This window comes from Strigops habroptila, chromosome 3 (genome assembly GCF_004027225.2).
Source record: "Strigops habroptila isolate Jane chromosome 3, bStrHab1.2.pri, whole genome shotgun sequence".
In the NCBI taxonomy this organism is placed as follows: Eukaryota; Metazoa; Chordata; class Aves; order Psittaciformes; family Psittacidae; genus Strigops; species Strigops habroptila.
This window is the reverse complement of record NC_044279.2, coordinates 56,943,194-56,964,603: the sequence shown is the minus strand read 5'-3', so window position 1 is coordinate 56,964,603 and position 21,410 is coordinate 56,943,194. Positions and strand designations below refer to the sequence as shown.

Genomic DNA, 21,410 nt, shown 5'->3' with positions numbered 1-21,410 from the left:
CAGAACAGTAGAAAGTTGTACTGTAACCTGAACTTTATCTGTGTTTCTACATAAAGTAAAATGTGTAATATTTGTGTTGTGAGGCAGGAACTTTGTTGCCCAGGTAGGAAACAAAGGTGTGCTAAGTTTCAGATCCCAGAGCACAGAACAGTATCTTCAGACTGGAAGAGCTAGATTAGAGTCTGTTGTATACTTGATCTTTGTAATGCATTTGCAAATTTTTATAGAACTACAGGAGAGACATATATAGAAACTGGATGCAGTGAAGTCTGTGAATCCTTTAATGACCCCTTCATCTTCTCTTAGTCTACCAGAATCTTGCCAAAGCACTATATCTTGCGCTGCACTGTATGAGTGAATCTACTTGTGTCCTTCCATGTCGTCTGTTTTTAGTATGCCAGGTAAGGTGCAAAACCCAAGTAGAAGAATCAGTGTTCACGTACATCTGCGTGCAGAGAAGGTTGAAGCTGGGACTGTTGGAGCCCAAACCTACAGACTTCTACATGTCTCCACTGTCCAAGGATTACTGCCTCCCAGATATGAAGGAGGTATGATCCTCTGGCAACTGCAATATAAGAGCTGAGGTGGGGAGCAATTTCTTGCTCTTCCAGTATTACAAAATCTTCAAAAATTTACACAAATTACAATAACAGAAGTATTCTCAAATACTTTCAGTATGGCCCTCAGTAACCAGATAAGCTTTTCTGTTTCATCTGTCAAATGTAAGATGGAAGTAACAGAATTTGACTAGCTCATGTAAGCACTGTATGGATAAATACAACACAGCCTACGAAGTACTAATTTACTTCTATAGTATATAGGAACATTACTAGTGCCAGGTATGGCCAGTGGTCATGCGAACTGCCTTTAAGAACGATAGAGAAATGCCAACCAATCCCCTAGCTAATTTTCACTAGTTTTGTTTTTAAAATATTCTAGACCATGTTTGTACTGATCTACTGAAAGGAAAATGACTAAAGGGAAAAAGAAAATGAGCCAGAGATCAGCCTCACAGGTGAAATTTATTAATGTAACAAACACTGGAAGATTAGGACATAAAATGGGAAGATGTGGATTATTCTTGACACTCTCCCAATGTTTACAAAACCTCTTTTTTCTGTTACCTCACTTGTCTCTAAGAAGTCCTCCAAAACCTGCCCCTTACAGCCAGCATCATCTTGTGGTCTTTCTTAAGTATGATTGCTGGACAGCTTCAAGCATTTTCACTTGTGCTTTATATATTCCGAGGGGAAAGACAGGAAGAGTCAAACTGAGCAAGAGTTGGCAAATGCCAAACCAAGTCTTTTGTGTTGGGTTTTGTTGGGTTTTGTTTTGTTTTTTTAATAGCATCACAAATAGGTTGTATTTTTAACACATTCACAAAAAATATATCCACAGTTTTGTCTTCTTTTCTGTTCATGCGAACAGTGGGGCTCTTTTTAACTGGGATGCCATTTTTTGCTTTGAGTTCTGAGAGGCTTCAGTGAAGAATAAAAAAAATTAAAAGTCAACTATCAGCCCCTCATGGAATTTTCTTTAAAATGTCTAAAAATGCAAATTAAGCAGGCATTTTTCTAGTTGATTTCAGTTGTTAACTTCAGCAGCATAAGAGAAGTTTGAGAGGGTTTTGGTGATCGAAGAGGGTGAATTCTGGCTGCTTTCCAATCACAACTTCTTTAGAGCTTTTTAGGTGAAACTGCTGGAGATGAGATGAGCTGTTAGTGTAAGAATGATAAAAGGTGCTGTGTTCAGCAGCTCCCTATGACTCATCACTTTTCAGAGATGAGAAGTTGGGAATGCAACAGAAAATAGCCTGCCTCCCTCATGTGTGTGACTGATTAAAATCTGTATCACTAATCAACACAGAATACGGTTAATGACTGTTTAATTAATTTACTGTAATTTTTGATGAAGATCACTGCAATTACTTTTCCACGTGCTGCTACAAATGATAGTAATGACTTTCAACAGAAAAAAAAGGCAGCCTGTGTAGCATGTGTCAGCTCCCAGAGCAGCATCACTTTAATGACTACAAGGAATTGCTCTAATACAGAATTCAGCTTAGAGAGATCTGATTAGTTAATATACACAATTTGCCTAACCAAGAAGGCTCCTTTATTGCATAACCTACTCAACTATGTATTAGAATACCAGTCTTTCAGGAAGAAAAATTGCAGGTGGACCTTGTCCCCTTTTAGATTTGAGCCCAACAGTCATTGTTCTGCCAGCTGACTGCATGAACTGCTGTGCAAACACATTTCCACCGCTGTTTTTAACACTTACTGTAGATGGTTATGTCTCCACAATCATTCCACCTTTGAGATTCTTTGGGGCCTAAGTAAAGGTTATGAATACATACAAACACCAGGAAACAGATTACCTTATTGGGAAGTAAAGTGAGGTAGATAATTTATTTCACACATAACCACTTTTTATAGTTATTTTTACCCTTCTGTTTTTTATGATGGGTGCCCAGTTTCCACCTTTAATTCCTTTGATAATGTTCTGTGGAGGATACATAGCGTTGTGCTGATTGAACTCATTTCTCCGATGTTTCAAGTAATGTGTCTCACTTGTTCTGTTTGGGATCATGTTATTACCTGACACGGGACTAACACTAGTAGCATTTCTAACTGTGTTTCAGTGACATTTGTCATATCGCTGGAACTCAATGTCTTAAACTGGTTTTCTCTCTTTAGCAATTTCAATTTCAAAGAAAATTTTAATAGTGGATTTTAAAGTCTTCCCAGAGGCATGGGTTTTTCTTGGCAGTGAATAGATTTTCTTCACAATTATGGTTGTAGATATCTGTGTATATCTGTTTATGACAGTGTTGATCATGTAAGTCTTCCAAAAGCTTTTAATTTTTTGCTGATCGACATTGGTGTTCTCTCATGACTTAACAGCAAAATTAATGTTTCCTAACTTTTAAAGCTTTTTGATCTATTATTTTGCTTTTGAGACTGAAACAGCCATATATGTGATAACTTCCTAATTATGAACAACCTAACAGTGTCTAATTGCTGGCCTTTTCTTGAACTGCGCAGTGAAACATCATTATAAAACCAAGGTCATACAAACATGTTTTATCAATTTTCTGATGAAATGCCTAATTGCTCGCTGCAGTTGTCTTTGTCATGAGCTAACCAGGGAACAGTGACAATAAAAGTAATTATGTGGTAGATCCTTGACCTCAGTTCTCACTGCAAATAATTGTTACCATTTATGGTCATGCATTCAACATTATCACATAAGCTTTCAATGATTTCATTTCTGTCTGGTATTCCATACTATGTCATTATTTCATGTAGAAATTTTAGCATACTCTAAAAGATCTTCTGCAACCCCATAAAAGGATTATTTATGATATGGCTTTTTGTTTAATAATAACTCTAAGAATAATAAATTGCTTTATACATGATCTTCAGCTCTATTACCTGCTTGTTCCTCCTTGAGTTAGAGCATTACCTGTATTTTGATATCCAAAATATATGTTGGGAATTGATTTTCCATGACACTGAAAGCAACAGGATCTTACTTCACTGACTCACTCTGTTAAAAGCACCAAGTGTACATAGATAGTTGCTTTGCAGGTGTTTTTAGTAGTTCTCTGGGGCATATCCTACTTAAGATGGACAGTATTCTGCCCATAATTTTCTTTTCTTCCTTCCTTTGAAAAGTGTTTTCTTTCACTTCAGAACTCCAAATTACAGTAAATCTACTTAGAAATCCTGTTGCAACTTTGCATAAACAGAAGAAGGTTTGCTTTCCTTGGAGTTTAGATCATTACCTCCATTTGCAATTATCTTTGACTGATGTTGTCTTATCTCCATTGTTTGCTTATCCACCTGCTTTATTTAGTCTCTAGAAAGCTAGAAGCAATTAATTGAATTTTATCAATGTAATAAAAGTTTTGGTCCCTAACAGTTAAAGCTTAATACAGCTGAGACCGCATAATTCAATAGAACTTGTGGGAGGTACTCACTGCTTCATACCTTTGTTATTCTAGATCAAGCTACTCTTAAATGCAGGTAAAACAAGCTGATTTTCAGTTACACTTGTGTAACTGAAGTTACATCTAAATCAGGAGTAATTGGGAGCACCTGACTTAGTTTTTTAAATGCAAACATGAAAGTGAAATCAGCAAGCCTGGACACCTTTGATGTGCTATGAAGAGGAATGGCCAGACTGCATGAATGTACGTGCATATGAAGCTCAGCTGTTGTTCTCAGCTGTACTTGCAAAGTGGCTGGGCCTGTTATAAAGTTTCTCTGTGATACTCAGAATTCAAGTGAGGAGCTTCAGAATAACCTTGCTATTTTATTTTTCAGTGTATATATAAAAGGTGTAGAATGTGCACGTGCTATTACAATTACTACAGACCATTTTACACCCAAGAGGATGTAAGGGGTAGGAGTTTTGTAACTACTACAAGAAAGTCTTTTAAAATTAAGTGGTTTCTATTGTTGCAGAGAAGATGAAATTGGCTAATAAAACTTGGGATGTCACACTCCTTTCTGTTTGTGATGCTATCGTTTTGTGACATTATGCAGTGCAATTGAAGTCTTCTGATTTCACATGAATTTTATGCTGTGATCTGCTACTTCAGTCCTGTTATTCTGGATTTGCTATAACTTAGATGAGGTAATGATCTCGCTGCCAAAAAACTGTACTCAAAATATATGATAAAATCTAAGAATGGAAGATGTTCAGAACTGGTTTCTAGTATTTCTACTAGCTTTCATTTCTCAGTATGCAGAGTTCATTTAGCAATAGTCTTCAGATAGCGTCTTGACTACTCACTTTTACTCTAGAGCTAAAATAGCGAATTATCAGCTCATATCCAATGAATCTGCAGCTAACAAGAATGTAAAGAAGTAAATGTTGCAATATGGAGTTTATAATTTACAGAGCAAAAGGAAAAGGAGAATAAGGCATGAAATGAAAAATATGTATTATATACTCATAAACAAAAGATGCAATGTCTATCATTGTACAAAAAGTTTGGCTATATTCAGATTGAGGTGGACAGAAACCTTGCATATTGGCTTAACTTGTTATGCTAATAGTGAATTTTTAAATACAAGGAAGAAAGAAAGCACTCAGTAACTGAAGTATCTTTAATTATTTGAATGCAAATGATAAAAATCTAACCTAAATCTCCTTAAAAAACTAAATTAAAAATAAATTATTTGCATGATTATAGTACCGAGGCAAGCAAAGAAGGCTCGGAGAATTGCAGATTTTGATGTGTTTGGTTCCAAGCCCACTCTCTATTCTATTTGTGCTGTTAGTCTCCTGCCCTGACATCAAACAGGAGGCCAGATAGAAGAATATGCAATGCAGAATGAGTTTCAGCATCTGGCTTTTCTAGGAGCAGAAAGTGTTTCTTAGCTGTGCTTTCGTTTTTAAGCAATTTCTATTTTTACAATTATGCAGTTCCTAGAAAACAGACTAGAATATTTATAAGAGGATATATACAATGATACCTGTTTTTTTAACTCAATATATTTCGAAGGAAATGAAGGCATACATATAATGGTAAATGTTTCTTGACACACCTATCATCTGTTACCAGACAGATTCTCCAGATGACGTTAAATCCCAGAGAGTTCTTTCATAAAAGCTCTATAAGAGTATTAAATTTTATTTCTTTCCATCTTTTAAAAAACACTGTTAGTGCTCTAGTTTGCTTTATTTAGTCTGAGTATAATATAAAAATCTAGATAAGAGCTGTAAATAAAAAATATATTTTGCCCTATATTGAAAAAAATTTGCATCTTTGAAATAGTATCATTTTATTTCTGCTTAATGTAGTGATTTTGCAGATGTAAATGTAAGACCTTTCTTATTTTCAAAACACTTAAAATGGAAGGAGGCAGATTTTGTTCACTTTGTTACTGTAAATACCTTGTATTAAGAGCAGCCTCTGCACGGAACTCTCCCACCACCCCAGCGTCTAATGTTCTCGGCGGACTATGGCCATGTTCACACTGCACAGCTGACCAGCTTCCGTGACAATGTCCTAAGCTTGATGACACAGAAAAGACTGCATGCACAGCTCTTAAAAATTATCGAAGCAGAGGACCTATTGAATGCGGATATTTCACTTCAGTGATAGTCTACATCCTGTTTAAAAATTTGGTATCAAAGGGAATTCTTTCACGTAGCCTTTTTAGCCACCAGCAAAGTATTTATTCCTTCGGAGTTTTTTTGCACAGTTACTGTGGACATGCTCAGTTACCTGCTGGCTTCTAAACTCTGCCGATATTTTTATAGGCTTTTTTCTCTCTTTGTTTTTAAGTGCTTTGGTAGTCATTTGAAGAGGTGTCAAGTAACAGGTGAATAGCAGCATGCTAGAAACTATTCTATTTGTTGTCTGAAAGACAATGTGACTCAGAGGAATTCACAGCAAAAGCAGATTGCAACATCTAATAAGGGGAAGTAAAATAGACTTGCCTTTGTCTAACCCATTCCAACTCCATAAAGGAAATAAGCACTGGCTTACACTGCTGGGCTGATACTTTTCCTGATTCTGGACAACCAACAGGCTTCCAAAACTGTGAGTCATGTAGCATAACATATACGATCACATACAGGGCACACATTGCCTCTGCCTGTTGTTGTGCAGAAAAGCAGGGAACAGCAAGGCAAAAGTTAGACTTCAAGACAGTATTCCCTGTGATTTGCATTCTTGATGGAGGTGAGAGGAGTTTAACTTCACCAGAGCAAGACAGAGAGATCTGTTCCCCTCTTACATCTGTAACACAGCACAGTCACGGAGAAGCTTGAGAAACTCTGCCCGGCTGCCTGGCACACTTCCTCTTTTGTGTTCTTCCTTGCTAGTCTGACCTATTTTAGTCATTATTAATTAACAATATTCTTGTGTGAGAACATGTGTTTTCAGTAGTCAGAATTCCAATTCCTCAATTTACAATATTTCATGTTATCGCCTCCCTGGCTTGTACTTTGTTGAGCAGTAGTAATGATTTGCCTGCTGCTTGTTGTTGTTTGATCTCCAGCTGTTAAAAGCTTGCTCAGGCTAACCAGACTGCAGATTCTTATATGGACCAGTTAACGTGGAAGGGCCCAGCTGATGCACTTCAGCCATGACCTGGAGGAACCACCATGAGGCAAGCCACAACCATTTAAGCTCATTCAGTCGCAGTCTGTGACGGTGTCTGGGTTGCAGAAGGACATCCATCAGCACCTTCAGACCACATAGGCCTTTGGACAGCCCTCAGATGGTTTCCATACTACAGAAGAAATCAACATTAGCTGGGCCGCAAAATCCATACACTGCATAATGAGGCAACATTATTCTAAATTGGGCTCAGTGTTTCTCAGATTAATGATTTTCCTTCCTGTCCTTGCACAACACTACAAGCCCTCTGCAGAGCAGCCAGCAGCATGTATAATGGATTCCAGACTACTTTAGTTATAATAATATTATGGCTATACATGGTCCTCTTTGTCTCAAGTAAATAATAAAGTGATCTGCCACAACAAAATGTTTAAACATCTTGGGGATGGTTCTACCCACTGCATACTATGACTTGCTTGATTTTTCTCTCTGATATACCTGTTTCAGTCATTGATTTCATTGCCAATTCACAGCATTTAAACTAGAACACAAAAAGAAACAACAAAATAAAAAGCACTTACATATTTTTTTTAATCCAGGAAGATCCCAAACTGCTTTATAAACTATAGGTTAATCCTGACATCTTTCTTGGAATAGTTTTTTGAACTGTCAGTTCTCTACAATAAAGATACATAAAGTCTTTGGTGTTGCTGAGATTCTTGATGTATAAGAATCACTTCTTTTATATGATCATGTAGTGTCTTCTAGGACGGGCATGTTTTTTAACTCTACTAGGATAGATGCAGTACAGGAAGCTAACAACTTCAACAACATCTGTCATCATGAAAACTTGCAAACTGTTTCGGGAAATGTTTTTAACAGTATTTTTTTGTGCCCTGGGATATAGGCATATCTCACAGGATTAAAGAATCTATTTTGTATTTGCAAAACACTCATCAGTAAACAGGAACTGTTCTTATGGTATGATGCCACCAATATATAACCGAGTTTGTGAGGTACTAAAGAAAAATGATGATTTTCTCTACAGCAGGAAAAGCTGAGACAAGTTTAGGACACATTAACAATGCCAACTCAAACTAAAAAACTTGATTTTATAGGTTGAAAACCTGCTGTTATCAGAGCATCTAAGAGGTTGGTGTCATCACCTAGAATAATGGAAACTGAGGTATAAAATACAAAAAGATATTAATAGATTAGGTAATTAAAAAATTAGTGATGGAAATTATAAATGCATTTATAATTTCTTCACTGATAGCTCTATTGCATTTCTTCACTGATAGCATGATTGCATATTTAGAAGTACTGACAACACTCATCCAATATAGACTGCAGCAGAACCAGACTCTGAGACTTTCTATACAGCAAAATTGCCATATTTTCATGTATATAATCTGCAGATTATCTAATGGAGAAAGAAATAGCTAGACAACCTTGTTTATTCCCCACTGTCTTAGCCATTGCTGTAGTATACAAGTCTGTCATTTTCTGAGGGAACTGTTTACTCAAAAACCTCTTTCACATGCTGAACACCTTGCCTGAGATCACCAGTGCCTCCTACCTTTTTCTTGGTACTTTTTATGTATCCAACTGAGACTGAGTCATCAGTTGTGAATTTCAAAAATTGCAGGTTATAAGTTTGAAAATATGGCATCTCTTGTAGTGTTTTACATACTGAAATACAAAGGAAAAATATGGTTTTGCTAAGGAAACATCTAGTTATTTTTTCCATTGAGCAATGAAAGAATTAGAAAAAGAAAACAAAACAATTTTATGGGGACTGAGGGGAGCACAGACAGACGGTTCATCAGGGAAGGGGTGAGGGTTACTGGAGTGACTTATCAGTGCTCATCTCCTGCAAACACAGGAAAAGTTGCTTACGAGATATGCTCACCTGATCCTAACATACATTCCCCGCTTAACGCTTTAAAAAAAAAAAAAAAAAAAAAAAAGCAAAGAAACAGAACAACAAAAGTCAGTAATGGAAAATGACCAAGAATCCTTCAAGAATTATTTAATGGTTGCCTTTAATTTGTAATATTGTGGTGGAATTACGAAGCGGTATGAGCAGGCTAATTTTTTTTAATGTATATATTCATGCAATCATTACTTTTTTTATATACACATATGTGCCCACACATGTATTAAGCTAGAAATACAATTATTGTACTACTACATATGCTGATCTTAACCTGTGTGGCAATTCTGACTGAAGACTGGGAAATCAATGTGCAAAAAAGCTGAAGGAATTAAAAGAAAAAAGGAGAGAAGAGGAAGAAGTAAAAAGAAGAGTGCTTACAACTAAGTGCAAGCAAGTCTCCATCTTAAGTAGCACTGTTAGACTCTTCTATCGGACAAGGCCCTCTAGAATGATCCTTAAGTCTGCACTGGATACATCCAGTACTGACCACTATGCCAAACAACCTTCTCTTCCACTGATCCTTGTTCATGGTTCAAACTATCACTACCTTTTCTATTACAAAAAATCTTCAAACCTGTTTGTTCTCGATCTACGTTTAAAATTAAAAGGCAAGTTATGAAATAAAAGGACTATGCTGTCACCACGCCATCTGCAACACAGTGCTATGCAAGGGTTCAGGACTTTGCCTTCTGGAACACTTCTAAAATACACACCTGACTCTGTACTCTCTCTGCCCCCTTCCAAATCTTTATACTCTCTTGCAAAGAAAAACACTTGATGCCTTTCTTGACAACTTATTCAGAGCATTGTTATATTCAGTGCTCTTCCTTTGCTTATGTTTTCTTTGGTAACAACAGTCCAAAATCATTCAATGTAATTTTGTCCCACAGCTATCAATATTTAGCTTCTTATATTGTATCTGCTGCCTGCTCTGAAGTATGTCTTCCCCATTTGGTCTGTTTTTTGGGGGGCTCTTTTTTTGGTTTTGTAGGATTTAACTTTGCAGTAGCCTACTTCTTTCACTCTGTCAAATGACATCAAGCTATGCTTTTTTTGGCTATGCATATAAAAAAGCTAACCTGGTTTTTATATTGCTTCTGTGCCTTATACCACAAATGGTGTGGATTTGTGATGTCTCGCATTGAAGCTATTTCAGTGTTACAATTTATACAAGCTTTTAAAGCAAGACCAACAGACACATAGATACACATAGCAATTAGACTCCGAGACCAGATTAAAATTAGTTCTATAATGATTGATGTAGAACAAAGATTTTTAGTTTATTTGTATCACAGATTAGTAAAACTATTTAGCACGGATAATGTCAGCACCTATTTCTCTGAGAACAAACTAAAAGATGACAATATATTCCAGGTTAAGAAATCACTCCTAAACAGTAATTCTGTAAGACAATTCATGATATAAAGAATTCTGTATGTGCTAGAAATGGTGCCATTCAGCCTGAATTTGCAGGCACTTCCAAATACAGGTGACTGTTCACACTACAAAACAGAGTCAAAAACTGTATCACAATATGGTTTAATTTACTTACCAGGCAGAAGTACTCTGAAAAGACATCAGGGGAGGGCTTAAAACATCTCCTTGTAAAGTATGCACTGTCTGTGATGTTTGAGGCTGTGGCTGAATTTGAGGCTGTGTGTCTGGCTGAGGCTGTGTCTGTACTTGGCTTGGATCCTGAGCAGGGTTAATCCATTGGCTCTGTCCCTGTGTCATCCACTTTCCCCGAATTCCCCACCGTGCCAGGTAAAATTTGCAAATATCATAGTTCATTGAAGAGTAATATAAAAGGTCCAGTATCAGTAAGATCACCACAAAAAAGCCATAGATCCACACTCCTAACAGTGCACTGTAGTTGCTGTGAAAGAAAAAAGATAAACATAAAAATTATCTATATATCAGTAATGGTTGTTGTGTTAGTTTATCAAGGATAACATGTAATATAATACAATACAATATAATATAATACAATATAATATAATAGGCTGAAACAAAAATTTTTCTCTAAAGCATGTGCCCTTAAAAATTATTTATTATTTCAATACTGCTGTATGCATGAAATGGGAGGTTTTTGAAAACTAAGTCACCCTGTCTTACAAACATTTTTATTTCTCCCTCTCATCTGAGTGTTTGTGTCAGCACATAAAAGTCATGTACAATCAATCACCTTCAATGCTTCAAGCGAGACCACTGATATGTATATGGTTGATGGGTCATATGTCTTATTCTGCAAATTCTCTCTCCCAGAGAGTCACCCTACTGAATGTGACAGGGCATTTATGAGAGTGAGAGTATTAAACATATAAAATATGTTTAAAAACTGAGACTGAAGAGTGTCTACGCTATTTAAAACATTCACTGCTGACATGCATTGTAAACCACTTGTCTTAAAAGATGTTTAATGTCCTTGGATTTGCTCTGAACGTAATAATTAATTATTGCTGGATACAGTAGGTACTAGTAGAAGCATAGGCTTCCAAGAGCAACTGTTAAAGATCTCTTAGTTTGCTGGCAATAAATTGAAGAGTAATATAAAAGGAAGTAAGAACATTGGCAAGATCATACTATACAATGCATTCCTCAGGAAGGAAAATATGTACTACATTTATATGTTGGTGTAGTTATACTGTGTATATATAGGTAAAGGCCATGAAAATTATCAGCTGCTGACATAGTGCACAGAGTTATAAAGCTATGACAGGTGACTAAAGATATTAAAAGAAAGTGGGGGGCGAGGGAGGAATAAGTATAAGGGATCAAGAATTTGGAGATCAGAAGGGCAAGAAATGCTAAAGATCTGCTGGAGATGCAGTATTATTAAAAGAAAAATGACTGTTGGGTGTAAATGCAGTTTGGACTGGAAACTGTGTGAGTGAGGAGGATGAGGTCAGAACAAAGAAGGAAAGAAATGGATAAAAATGGGACTGTCAGGTATACAGCAAAGAAGGCTAATCTAGACCTGTGAGTTAATATGGAAGTATGTGTACCAGAAACTGTGAAATAAACAACAAGCAGAAGGGTTACTACCCAAAAAAATAGCATTAGGAAGACAGTCTTGGAGGAAGATTGTATTGAATTAAGAAGTGGGCAACCCACATCTACGTGAACCTAAACTTACATAATTTAAAATTGAACACACACTCAACTATGCTCTCTTTCACATTCAGAAATACTTTGAGAGAACTGTATCTTATCAGAACATTGATCAAAACAGAAGTACTGTGAGAAAAAAACGGCTGAGAAGACATACAGATGCAAGCCAGAAAGATATTTTTACTTTTAAAACACATGTCCCAAGCCTTTTTGGATCTAAAACATTTCAAGTCTCTGCTTTGAACTTTCTCTTCCATTTAAAGTTCTGTGTGACTCTTTCATTTCATACTTAAAAAAAAAAAAACAACAAAAAACAAAACCAAAACATTTGAATAGATTTGAAACAAAAAAATCAGATAAGAAATCAGAATTTTCTATAGCAAATAACTGTAAGTAACAAGCGAAAGGTCCGAGCTGCTAATAGGCCCATTCCTGTGTAATTTTAGATTTATGCGAGTCTGGGATTTAAAAAAAAAAAAAAAAATACAGTAAATTTCCAGGAGGATTGGAAGTAGACAAAATATAGTGCTTCTGAAAACCCTTAACTCAAGAGTCTTTGCCTCTACTAAAGACTTAACACATGCATGCCTAACTTCATACAACAGTGGTTAGATATTTGTAATGCATTAAAATATTTGCAGTCCGGATGCTTAAAAGTATAATAGTATCTGAGTAATCCAGGCTTCTCAGCAGTGCCACTCTTGACTTTCAGTCGATTTATTCCTACTGGGGTAAACTCTTCTATTTTCACAGAATCACAGAATGGGTTGAGTTGGAAGGTAGCTTAATGATGATCTAATTTCAACTCCCTGCCATGGGCAGGGACACCTTCCACTAGAGCAGGTTGCTCAAAGCCCCATCCAACCAGGCCTTGAACACTGCCAGGGATGGGGCAGCCACAACTTCTCTGGGCAACCTGTGCCAGTGCCTCACCACCCCCACAACAAAGAGTTTCTTCCTAATGTCTAATCTAAATCTACCCTCTTCCAGTTTAAAGCCATTCCCCCTTGTCCTGTCACTACATGCCCTTGTAAAATGTCCCTCTCCAGATTCTTTGTAGGCCCCCTTTAGACACTTAAAGGCTGCTCTGAGGGCTCTCCAGAGTCTTCTCCAGACTGAACAAGCCCAACTCTCTCAGACTGTCTTCATAGAAAAGGTGCTCCAGCCCTCTGATCATCTTCATGTCCTCCTCTGGACTCGTTCCAATAGGTCCATGTCCCTCTTGCGTTGGGCCCCAGAGCTGAACACAGGGCTGCAGGTGGGGTCTCCTGACAGCAGAGTAGAGGGGCAGGATCATCTCCCTTGACCTGCTGGTCACAGTCCTTTTGATGCAGCCCAGCATATGGTTGGCGTTCTCGGCTGCGAGTGCACACTGCTGGGTCATCTACCAACACCCCCAAGACCTTCTCCTCCAGGCTGCTCTCAATCCATTCTCCACTCAGAGTGTATTTGTGCTTGGGATTGCCCCAACTGACAACTCCGCAGTAATTAAAAATCAAGCAGGTTCCACACAAAATAGCTGCAGTTTTGAAGAGAGGAATGGTAGAGGTGTTTTGCACAGTAACTGAAAGGATGCTTCCAAAACCAAGTATAATATACAAGGAAATAAAATAAATCAAGTTCTTCATATGGGGGGGGGGGGGGGGAATCAGTTTCAGAGACTGTTACAAATTTTCTGCTAATATAAAGAAAATGGAAGTGAAGGCTGGAGAAGTCAGGAAGAAATCCACTGCAACAAATCCTATTCTTCATCACTGATAGCAGTAGCATCCTTTTTACTATAGGTGAGCTATATTTGATCTATAACAAGAACGGAAATATTAGAAAGCATGTTCTTTTTGTTTTGACAATATAAGAGCAAGGAACACTTCTTATAGTTAACTTAAAAGAATTTGTTTGTATTTTAGGTATTTAGTTTCACCCATCAAAATTTTGGTTAGCAAAATTAGACCTGTTTTGAACATTCCAATTTAAAACAACAATTTATAAATCATGCCATGAGTTATCCATCTGCTCCTTCTAAATAACATCTGTTTCTCACAAGGACAAATTGAAAGACTGCTTTAATTAACAGACAAGGGGACAACAGGACTATTGAAAGGGCCTTATGAAAAATCACAAGCAAAATTAATAAGTAGTATGTTTTGTACACAGAGGGTAATTCCATACTTTGATATTTTCCTTTTCTCAGACTACGAAAATGTTAGAAAATAACAATCTTGGTGATAACTACTAATTGTAGAAAAAATTAAAATTACCCTACAAATTAAGAAGATGTCTTAATTAGAAAATAGTCCTTCTTATTCTGTAAGGCCAGAGACAGAAGAGAGAATTGGGAATCAAAAAACTCTTAGGACTTGCTCTAATTTCACTGAATTGAACGATTTAATTGTTAAAGTTTTGTATTGCAATCTAATTTTCCTGTACTTTTGTGCAGAAGCTTCATTTAAAATAAAAATGAAGTGTGAAAAGATTCCAAGTTTACCAAGATTCAAATTACAAGAGTTTGTTCCTTCACAGGGACAATCAAGTATAATTAGTTGTTTTGGTAAGGTTGTATCTCCTCTCACCTTCCCCAGCTGGATAGCTTGCCCTGCCCTGCTAGTTCTCCTGCCCATCCCAGTCAATCATTTTGGAGGATTCTGTTTAGGCTCAACACAAGGTTTAGCAATATAACACTAAAAATTACTTCTAAAGCTATGGTGCCCAGTCTTCTGCTGCTGCTGGCACACAAATACAAAAGCTAAATCTGGAGTAAAAAGTTAAAAGACAGTTTCCTTTCATCTTCTGTGTGAAACAGGGTAATTCACTGACCATCAGAAAAGCTTATAGGTCATTATTTTAAAACACTTTGTCTTTTATGGAAATACGGTGTGTATTTGGAATAGCCTTGATACAGAGCCCACTCGCATAAGTGGAAAGGTTTGCTCTGATTTCAGGAAGCCTTGAATTGGGCTCTCTGAGAACAGTAAATACTTTTACCATCTATCTCCTCCTATTTCATCTACAGAACCTTGCTTAGATTTCTCTAACACCCCTACATACTGATCAAATGACAGGTACTTTCATTTTATCATTGTTACCCATGAGTCCTTCTATCTAATCTGTTAACTTTTTGAGACAGACGACAAGCAGATTAGGACCAAGATATATTTTTTTTTACAAGGGTTTGTTGTTTTTTATGTGCAGCACATGAACAGAAAATCATTTATTTGGGAATTCAGGCTTAAAAAAACAACAAATCAAAACAACTGTGAGCAGAATTCTACAGCTGCAGAGTTTAAATGTGAGCAGATGGCCATGGAAACTGCTGCTTTCCCTATTTTCCTTAAACAGGGCTGCTACTTGGAGTAGTAACACCTTTTCAATGTTGCTCAAGGAAACGCAAGTTTACATCCCAGGAAATGGCTTCATGCTTCCAACACTGTGGAAATCTGTGCAGTTTTTGCATATGCACTTTAAATGTGGGGGTTTGTTTCTATTTTGTTTTTACTATTATCTCAAGGCATTTTCCCAACCCTGAGTTATCATGAAGAAACTGTTACTGTAGCACCTAAGGGGTCTTCCCGCCAAAATTACAACTTTTTGAGGCAGTTGGTAGTGGAATTGAAAATCTTATTTATTTATTTGTTTTCTTGTAAACATGACTTTCCAGGAGATATTTAAACAAATTACAGCTCTGCAGAGGACGTACTGTACATGTGCTATTTTATCCTCACATTGCTGTTGACGCACTGTTGTAGTGTGGTGTGCAAAAGCCATTTAACCCTGAAAAACTGGAATAAGACATAAGGAAAAACATGGATGCATTACAGACTGTCATAACACTGTTCCAGTATCAGATTAAGCACCTAATGCATAGCAATATTGCTGATAATCCACCAAAACATGCATAATAGAAAATCTGAGAGGGTATGAATGTTAGATTTAAGTGAATATCTTAACTTATGAGGCAAAGTTTCATGGAAAAATACTTTGGACAGCAGAACTTTTCTCGTCTGTTAGACACCATTGGTATTTCTATATTTAATACTAAATGAATTGTTCACATTCAAAAATATTAGACTGATTAATCTGCACGATCACAAAGATATAATAGACCACTATTATGCATTTTTAAAAACATAGAAATTTTTTTGTTTGAGTAATGGAAAAAATGTAAATAAACCTGGCTATAGTTATATCGTGTGACTGTAGAAGACAAATGTGTTTTTTCAGCTGTGCGACAAAGAAGTTACAAGTCACTTCATTAATTTTTCCCTCAACTGTATTATAAAACAAGAAACTAGTTTTGATAATTGCAAGAATGGCCAAAGGGAAAAATAAACCAAATATAAATATTGAAATAAACCAAGTAATAATATTGAATCACTCTTCCCTGAAAACTATAATCCTTTCTTTCAGTTCATAGCTATTCCCCTATCCTAAATCATTCTCCCCAGCCACAGTAAAAGAGGTTTCATTAGAATTTTTTTTCAGTGGTGTGTGAAATTAGATCTAAACAAAGAGTTACTGTAAAGTGAACCCTGGATGTATTGGAATCCAAATAAAGTTAAATCACTGTATATGTTAAATAAAGTCAGAGTGTACTAAAATGCTTTTTACAATGTTTTTAATGCAGGCATCTAAGCTTCACTTCTTTCTTCCACAGCATACTAAAATTACTGGGCAGTTTTCTACCAATCTTGGTGAGCTCAGGGTGAGGAGATCTCTCTCCCTCCATCTCACTACACTGGTAGATATTTATGTAGAAAGTTAGCAACTCTCCATTTTCTCAGTCCTGACTGATATATCGGAAGTGATGTTTCAGGAAGTGACAAAAAGGCAATACCAGTTCCACTCTTGCACTTCTCTGAGCTATATCTCCAGAAGTTTTTTATTGTATTTAGCATGATTTCACATACCTTTGCAAAAGATCAGCACACAGCTAAATGTCCACAGGAAATTCTGGACTGCAACACATATGGTAAACAGTGTGTGGGTAGGTCTCAACCATGAATCTTACCAACAACAAGGACTACAGACATAACTCTTTCTCCATCACAATTGAATGAGCTAGTTTTTTATAGAACAAAACCAACCAAAGAAAAAAAACCCCAAATCCAAAACCCCAAATCAAACAGATGGCTAAATGAAAATAATGTAATACTGACACTATGTCCTAAATATTTTCATTAAAATCAATATTGTAGTTCATGGAACACCAAATTACATTTTTCCCATTGAGGAACTGCTCACACAACAGCCGTATAATATGGACAGCCCTATACATACGTGAGCAGGCATGCAAGCAGAGAATGCAGGAGGCAGAAAAACGTTCTATATCCCAGTGCATATTTTGCAATCAGACTGTACCTGTTCCTCTGTGCATGTCTGATTTGGAAAGTGGCTGATTGCTCTGTCCATTTCACAGAATCATAGAACGGTTAAGGTTGGAAGTTAGGGTTGGAAAGGACCTTAAGATCACCTAGTTCCAACCCCCCTGCCATGGGCAGGGACGCTTCACACTAGACATGTTGCCCAAGGCTCTGTCCAACCTGGCCTTGAACACTGCCAGGGATGGGGCATCCACAACTTCTCTGGGCAAATGCGTCTTCTTCCAGTGCCTCACCATCCTCACAGAAAACTTCTACATGTATGCAAGATTCAAACTTCTCTGGGTAGAGCTGTATAAGGAGAGGTTGCTCAGGAAGACAATAGTTTGCTGGCACAGCTGCATGCAGTGAGTTAGAAGAGCAGACATCAGTATTCCAACACCATAGTCTCCTAGCAGACTTGTACCTGCTTCCATGAGAATGAATGACAACACATCGACTGACTTTTGCACCACAGAAAACAACTCTAAAATCCCTGTGGTAAATAAAAAACCAATAGACTGGAATTCCAGCTGTTTTTAATCTTCCCCTTCCTTGCCTTGGAGTGGCTGCATACGAGAATAAAATGGCAGGGGAAAGCAGATAGATCAGAATTCAACCCTGGGGGTTTACATCAGTTGAAAGTTGCCTTCTGCACTAAGAGAAATCGTAGCAGATTAGTGTGGCTAGAATATAAAATATTAAGTAAGAGACAAACCACAAGTGAAGATTTTGTCATTGTAAATAGCTAATCAGTAACAAAGATCTACTTGGTACTTTGGTTCTTTAGGAAAAAAGTTACCGACATTTATTTTAAGAGGACAGTCCCCAGCAGTACATGGAAGTATCCCAGCTAACAGGCAAGGAGACCACACAATGTTGATATATAAGCAAATATGTTCTGTTCCCCAACTTTGGTGATTACTCTCCTAGCAATGTTTATAGCCCATGCCAAAGCAAAGAAAGCAAAGCTAAAATATCCTTTCTTTTAGGAGTTCTGTAACAGCAAAAAACTTTTAGTAATGTTTTTCTGTATGTGTAATTATTCTAATTGCTTCCATCATTAAGCACACCTCAGACTATGCTATTAGACCAGGAACAGTTTGGTGAAGAGTACTTTAAAACTCATTTACTTACTTATGCATATATCCATCTGTGTTCCCTGTTAAGTTCATCTGCATAACACTCTGAAATTCTGTCTCATTGCAGCAGTATTTAAATACTGTGTTGTTATGGTGACAGCAAAAGATGTAAGATTTGTTGTCAGAAAGACGGGGGCAGTGAAAACCAAAGTGGTAGCGACCTTTGTAGTCTGTATACGGCTCGCAGACCCGAAAATGTGCAGACAACACTGTAAAACAAAGAACAATATTGGCTTTGTGAGTCACTTTTGGTATCTGTATGATATAAACTGTCATTTTTCATTGGTTAAGCTTAAACAATTGTTGTGCGTTTTCTGAAAGACATGAATGTTTCAGAACTATCAACATTATAATGTTTAGTACCAAAAGAGTACAATATATCACCTCTTATTTTTACTTAAATTGTAACTGTTTCTGATTACTATTAGTCCTTTTAAGGGAAGAAATGACCTCTATATCAGTAAGCACAAAAATATTTATGGAAAAGCTTTGATACTACTGTTCTAAATATATGGATATCCACAAACACCAACAATGTCCACGTCTGAGTCTCCTGGGATGACTTCGTAAAAGAAAAAAAAAAAAGGCTGTGCAAAAACTGCAATAAAAGTTTGATGGCACTTGATTTACAGTCACTATTCTTGACAGAAAATATCTTCTCTAGTGTAAAGGTCATTCTTTTCTAAGGATTATTCTGCCAGAAATAATAGTTACAAAACAGTATAACAGATCTGAACAACTTTGAATTTGCAAATAGATAGAAATAATAGAAATACAGCTATTCCTGGGAATTCTTACATTTCTCCTTTATTAAATGCTTATGTAAAGTGTTTAATACATCTCTGAGAACATTTTTTACAGGAATATTTCACACTGATTTCACAGTAACTTTTCTTGGGGTGGGGGGAGGGGGTGGAATCCTCTCCATATATATCCTTTGAAAGCAGACTAGAGGCTGACTGTTGTGTGGCAACAGGCACACTGCTTACACCTACATGGTAAGACTATGGGCAGATACAAGCTCTCTGACCACACTTTAAGCCTACTGGTTGCAAACAGGTCTGAACTGGAAGCTGAGCAATTGTCTTAGCTTCCCAGAGCCAATAAAGCATGCAGAGGAGCAGGATATAGATGCCATTCAGTACAGTCATTGGCAACCACACACGATTTCCTGGTTGATCTGGAGAGTCTTATAAGAGACAACATTTGATTCCACATACTGCCAACATTTTGACTGATTTATAGTTTCTGTTATACAGGCCTTAAGACATAATTTAAGGTTACATGTACCATATAGACGCCCCCAAAACCTTACACTCTACAGAAAGTGAAATATAGAATTCAAGTCTAAATATTCTTGGCAGTGAAATGTTTTTATTTTGATTAGACAACAGAGACACAGTAATGCTGTGGACAGCCGCACTTTATGCGCTTACACTGATTACTAAAGAATATTCACTTTAAACTGACTGAAATAACCCTTGTAACTTGGTGTATGATTTTTGTATCAGTTTACCAGTAGAAGAGGTTACAGATAATGACTTGTATGGATTTAGCTTGAATCTATTGAATCTCTCTGCACATAGTCCCTGTTGATTTGTAAATGCATCTGTGCACCTTATCCATCTAATCCTCATTTCTTTCTATGTTGCTTGAAAAAGCACATTCCCAACAGTTCTGTTTCTCAATTTTATAAAATATATTAAATTCAAGAATTTCTCTCTTTCAGTAGGTCTAGTAAAATTTTAAAGGTTGTGACAGTGGAGATTACTTCTTTATTTGTGTATATAGAGGGAGCCTAGAACAAAAAAGTACCAAAATGAAAACAAGATACCTTGTACTGTCATCTGAGTGAAGGAAAACCATTATAAACATTTTACATTTGTATATGTGTATGTATATATACACACATTTACATGCACACAACCCTGTCATCATTACTTTAACAAAAGAGAAAATCCTTTTGTAGATTCATTTAGTCAGGAACTGAAAATGCTAGGAGAATGCTATTTCTAAAGGAACACAGATACTGAGAAAACTAGTTACATATGTGTTCTTGGCCTGCCTGTAAAAAAATGCATGTTCCAAATCTGAGGATGCTATAAATCAGTAAAGAAATGGTCTTTTAGACTTAGGTTTCCAAAACCTTCTATAACTCTTGCAACAGGATCTGCATGTTCAAATTCTATTGAAAAATCTTCAAAGCATGTATTCATATGAACATATATTTGTTTGAACAAATACTTATTTTCCTGCACCCCTCCTTAATTAACATAGCAATAATGAAAGTGTTCCAGGATTAAGTTGCAAAAAACCTCAGTGGTTGTAGTTGGAAGGGAGGTCATCTGGTGCAACCCCTCTGCTCAAGCAGGGTCACCTAAAGCCTGTTACCCAGAACCTTGCCCAGATGGCTTTTGAATTCTCCCCAAGGATGGAGACTCTACAACCTCCGTGGGCAACCTGTGGCAGTGCTCAGTCATCTTCACAATGAAAAAAAAAAGTCTCTTGACATTCAGAGGGAACCTCCCATGTTTCAGTTTGTGCCTGTTTCTGGTGGTCTTGTCACTGAGCACCAAACAAAAGAGCCCGGCTCCAGCTTCTTTACATCTCCCCTTCAGGTCTTTACACACATTGGTAAGATTCCCCTGAGCCTTCTCTTCCTGAGACTGAACAGTCTCAGCTCTCTCAGCCTTTCCTCATATCAGAGATGCTACAGTCACATTCATCATCCAGTGGTTCTTTACTGAACTCTTTCCAGTAGCTCCATTACCCCCCTCAAC

The 21,410-nt window shown here is 36.9% G+C and overlaps 1 protein-coding gene across 6 annotated transcripts in view; it reads right to left on the bottom strand.

Annotated features, from left to right (window-relative positions):
* SHISAL1 (shisa like 1) overlaps positions 1–21,410 on the bottom strand; it is a 79,774-nt gene that overhangs the window by 17,185 nt on the left and 41,179 nt on the right. For 3 of the 6 annotated variants that reach the window (XM_030480083.1, XM_030480082.1, XM_030480084.1), the window contains exons 3-4: positions 18,626–18,839; positions 10,576–10,899 (exon numbers count right to left, since the gene is read on the bottom strand). In XM_030480083.1, the coding sequence (XP_030335943.1) occupies positions 10,576–10,899; positions 18,626–18,839 (538 nt within the window). Of the gene's footprint in view, positions 1–10,571; positions 10,900–18,625; positions 18,840–21,410 lie in introns of those variants that run through there. The other 3 variants (XM_032919824.1, XM_032919823.1, XM_032919825.1) reach the window with 1 other exon arrangement.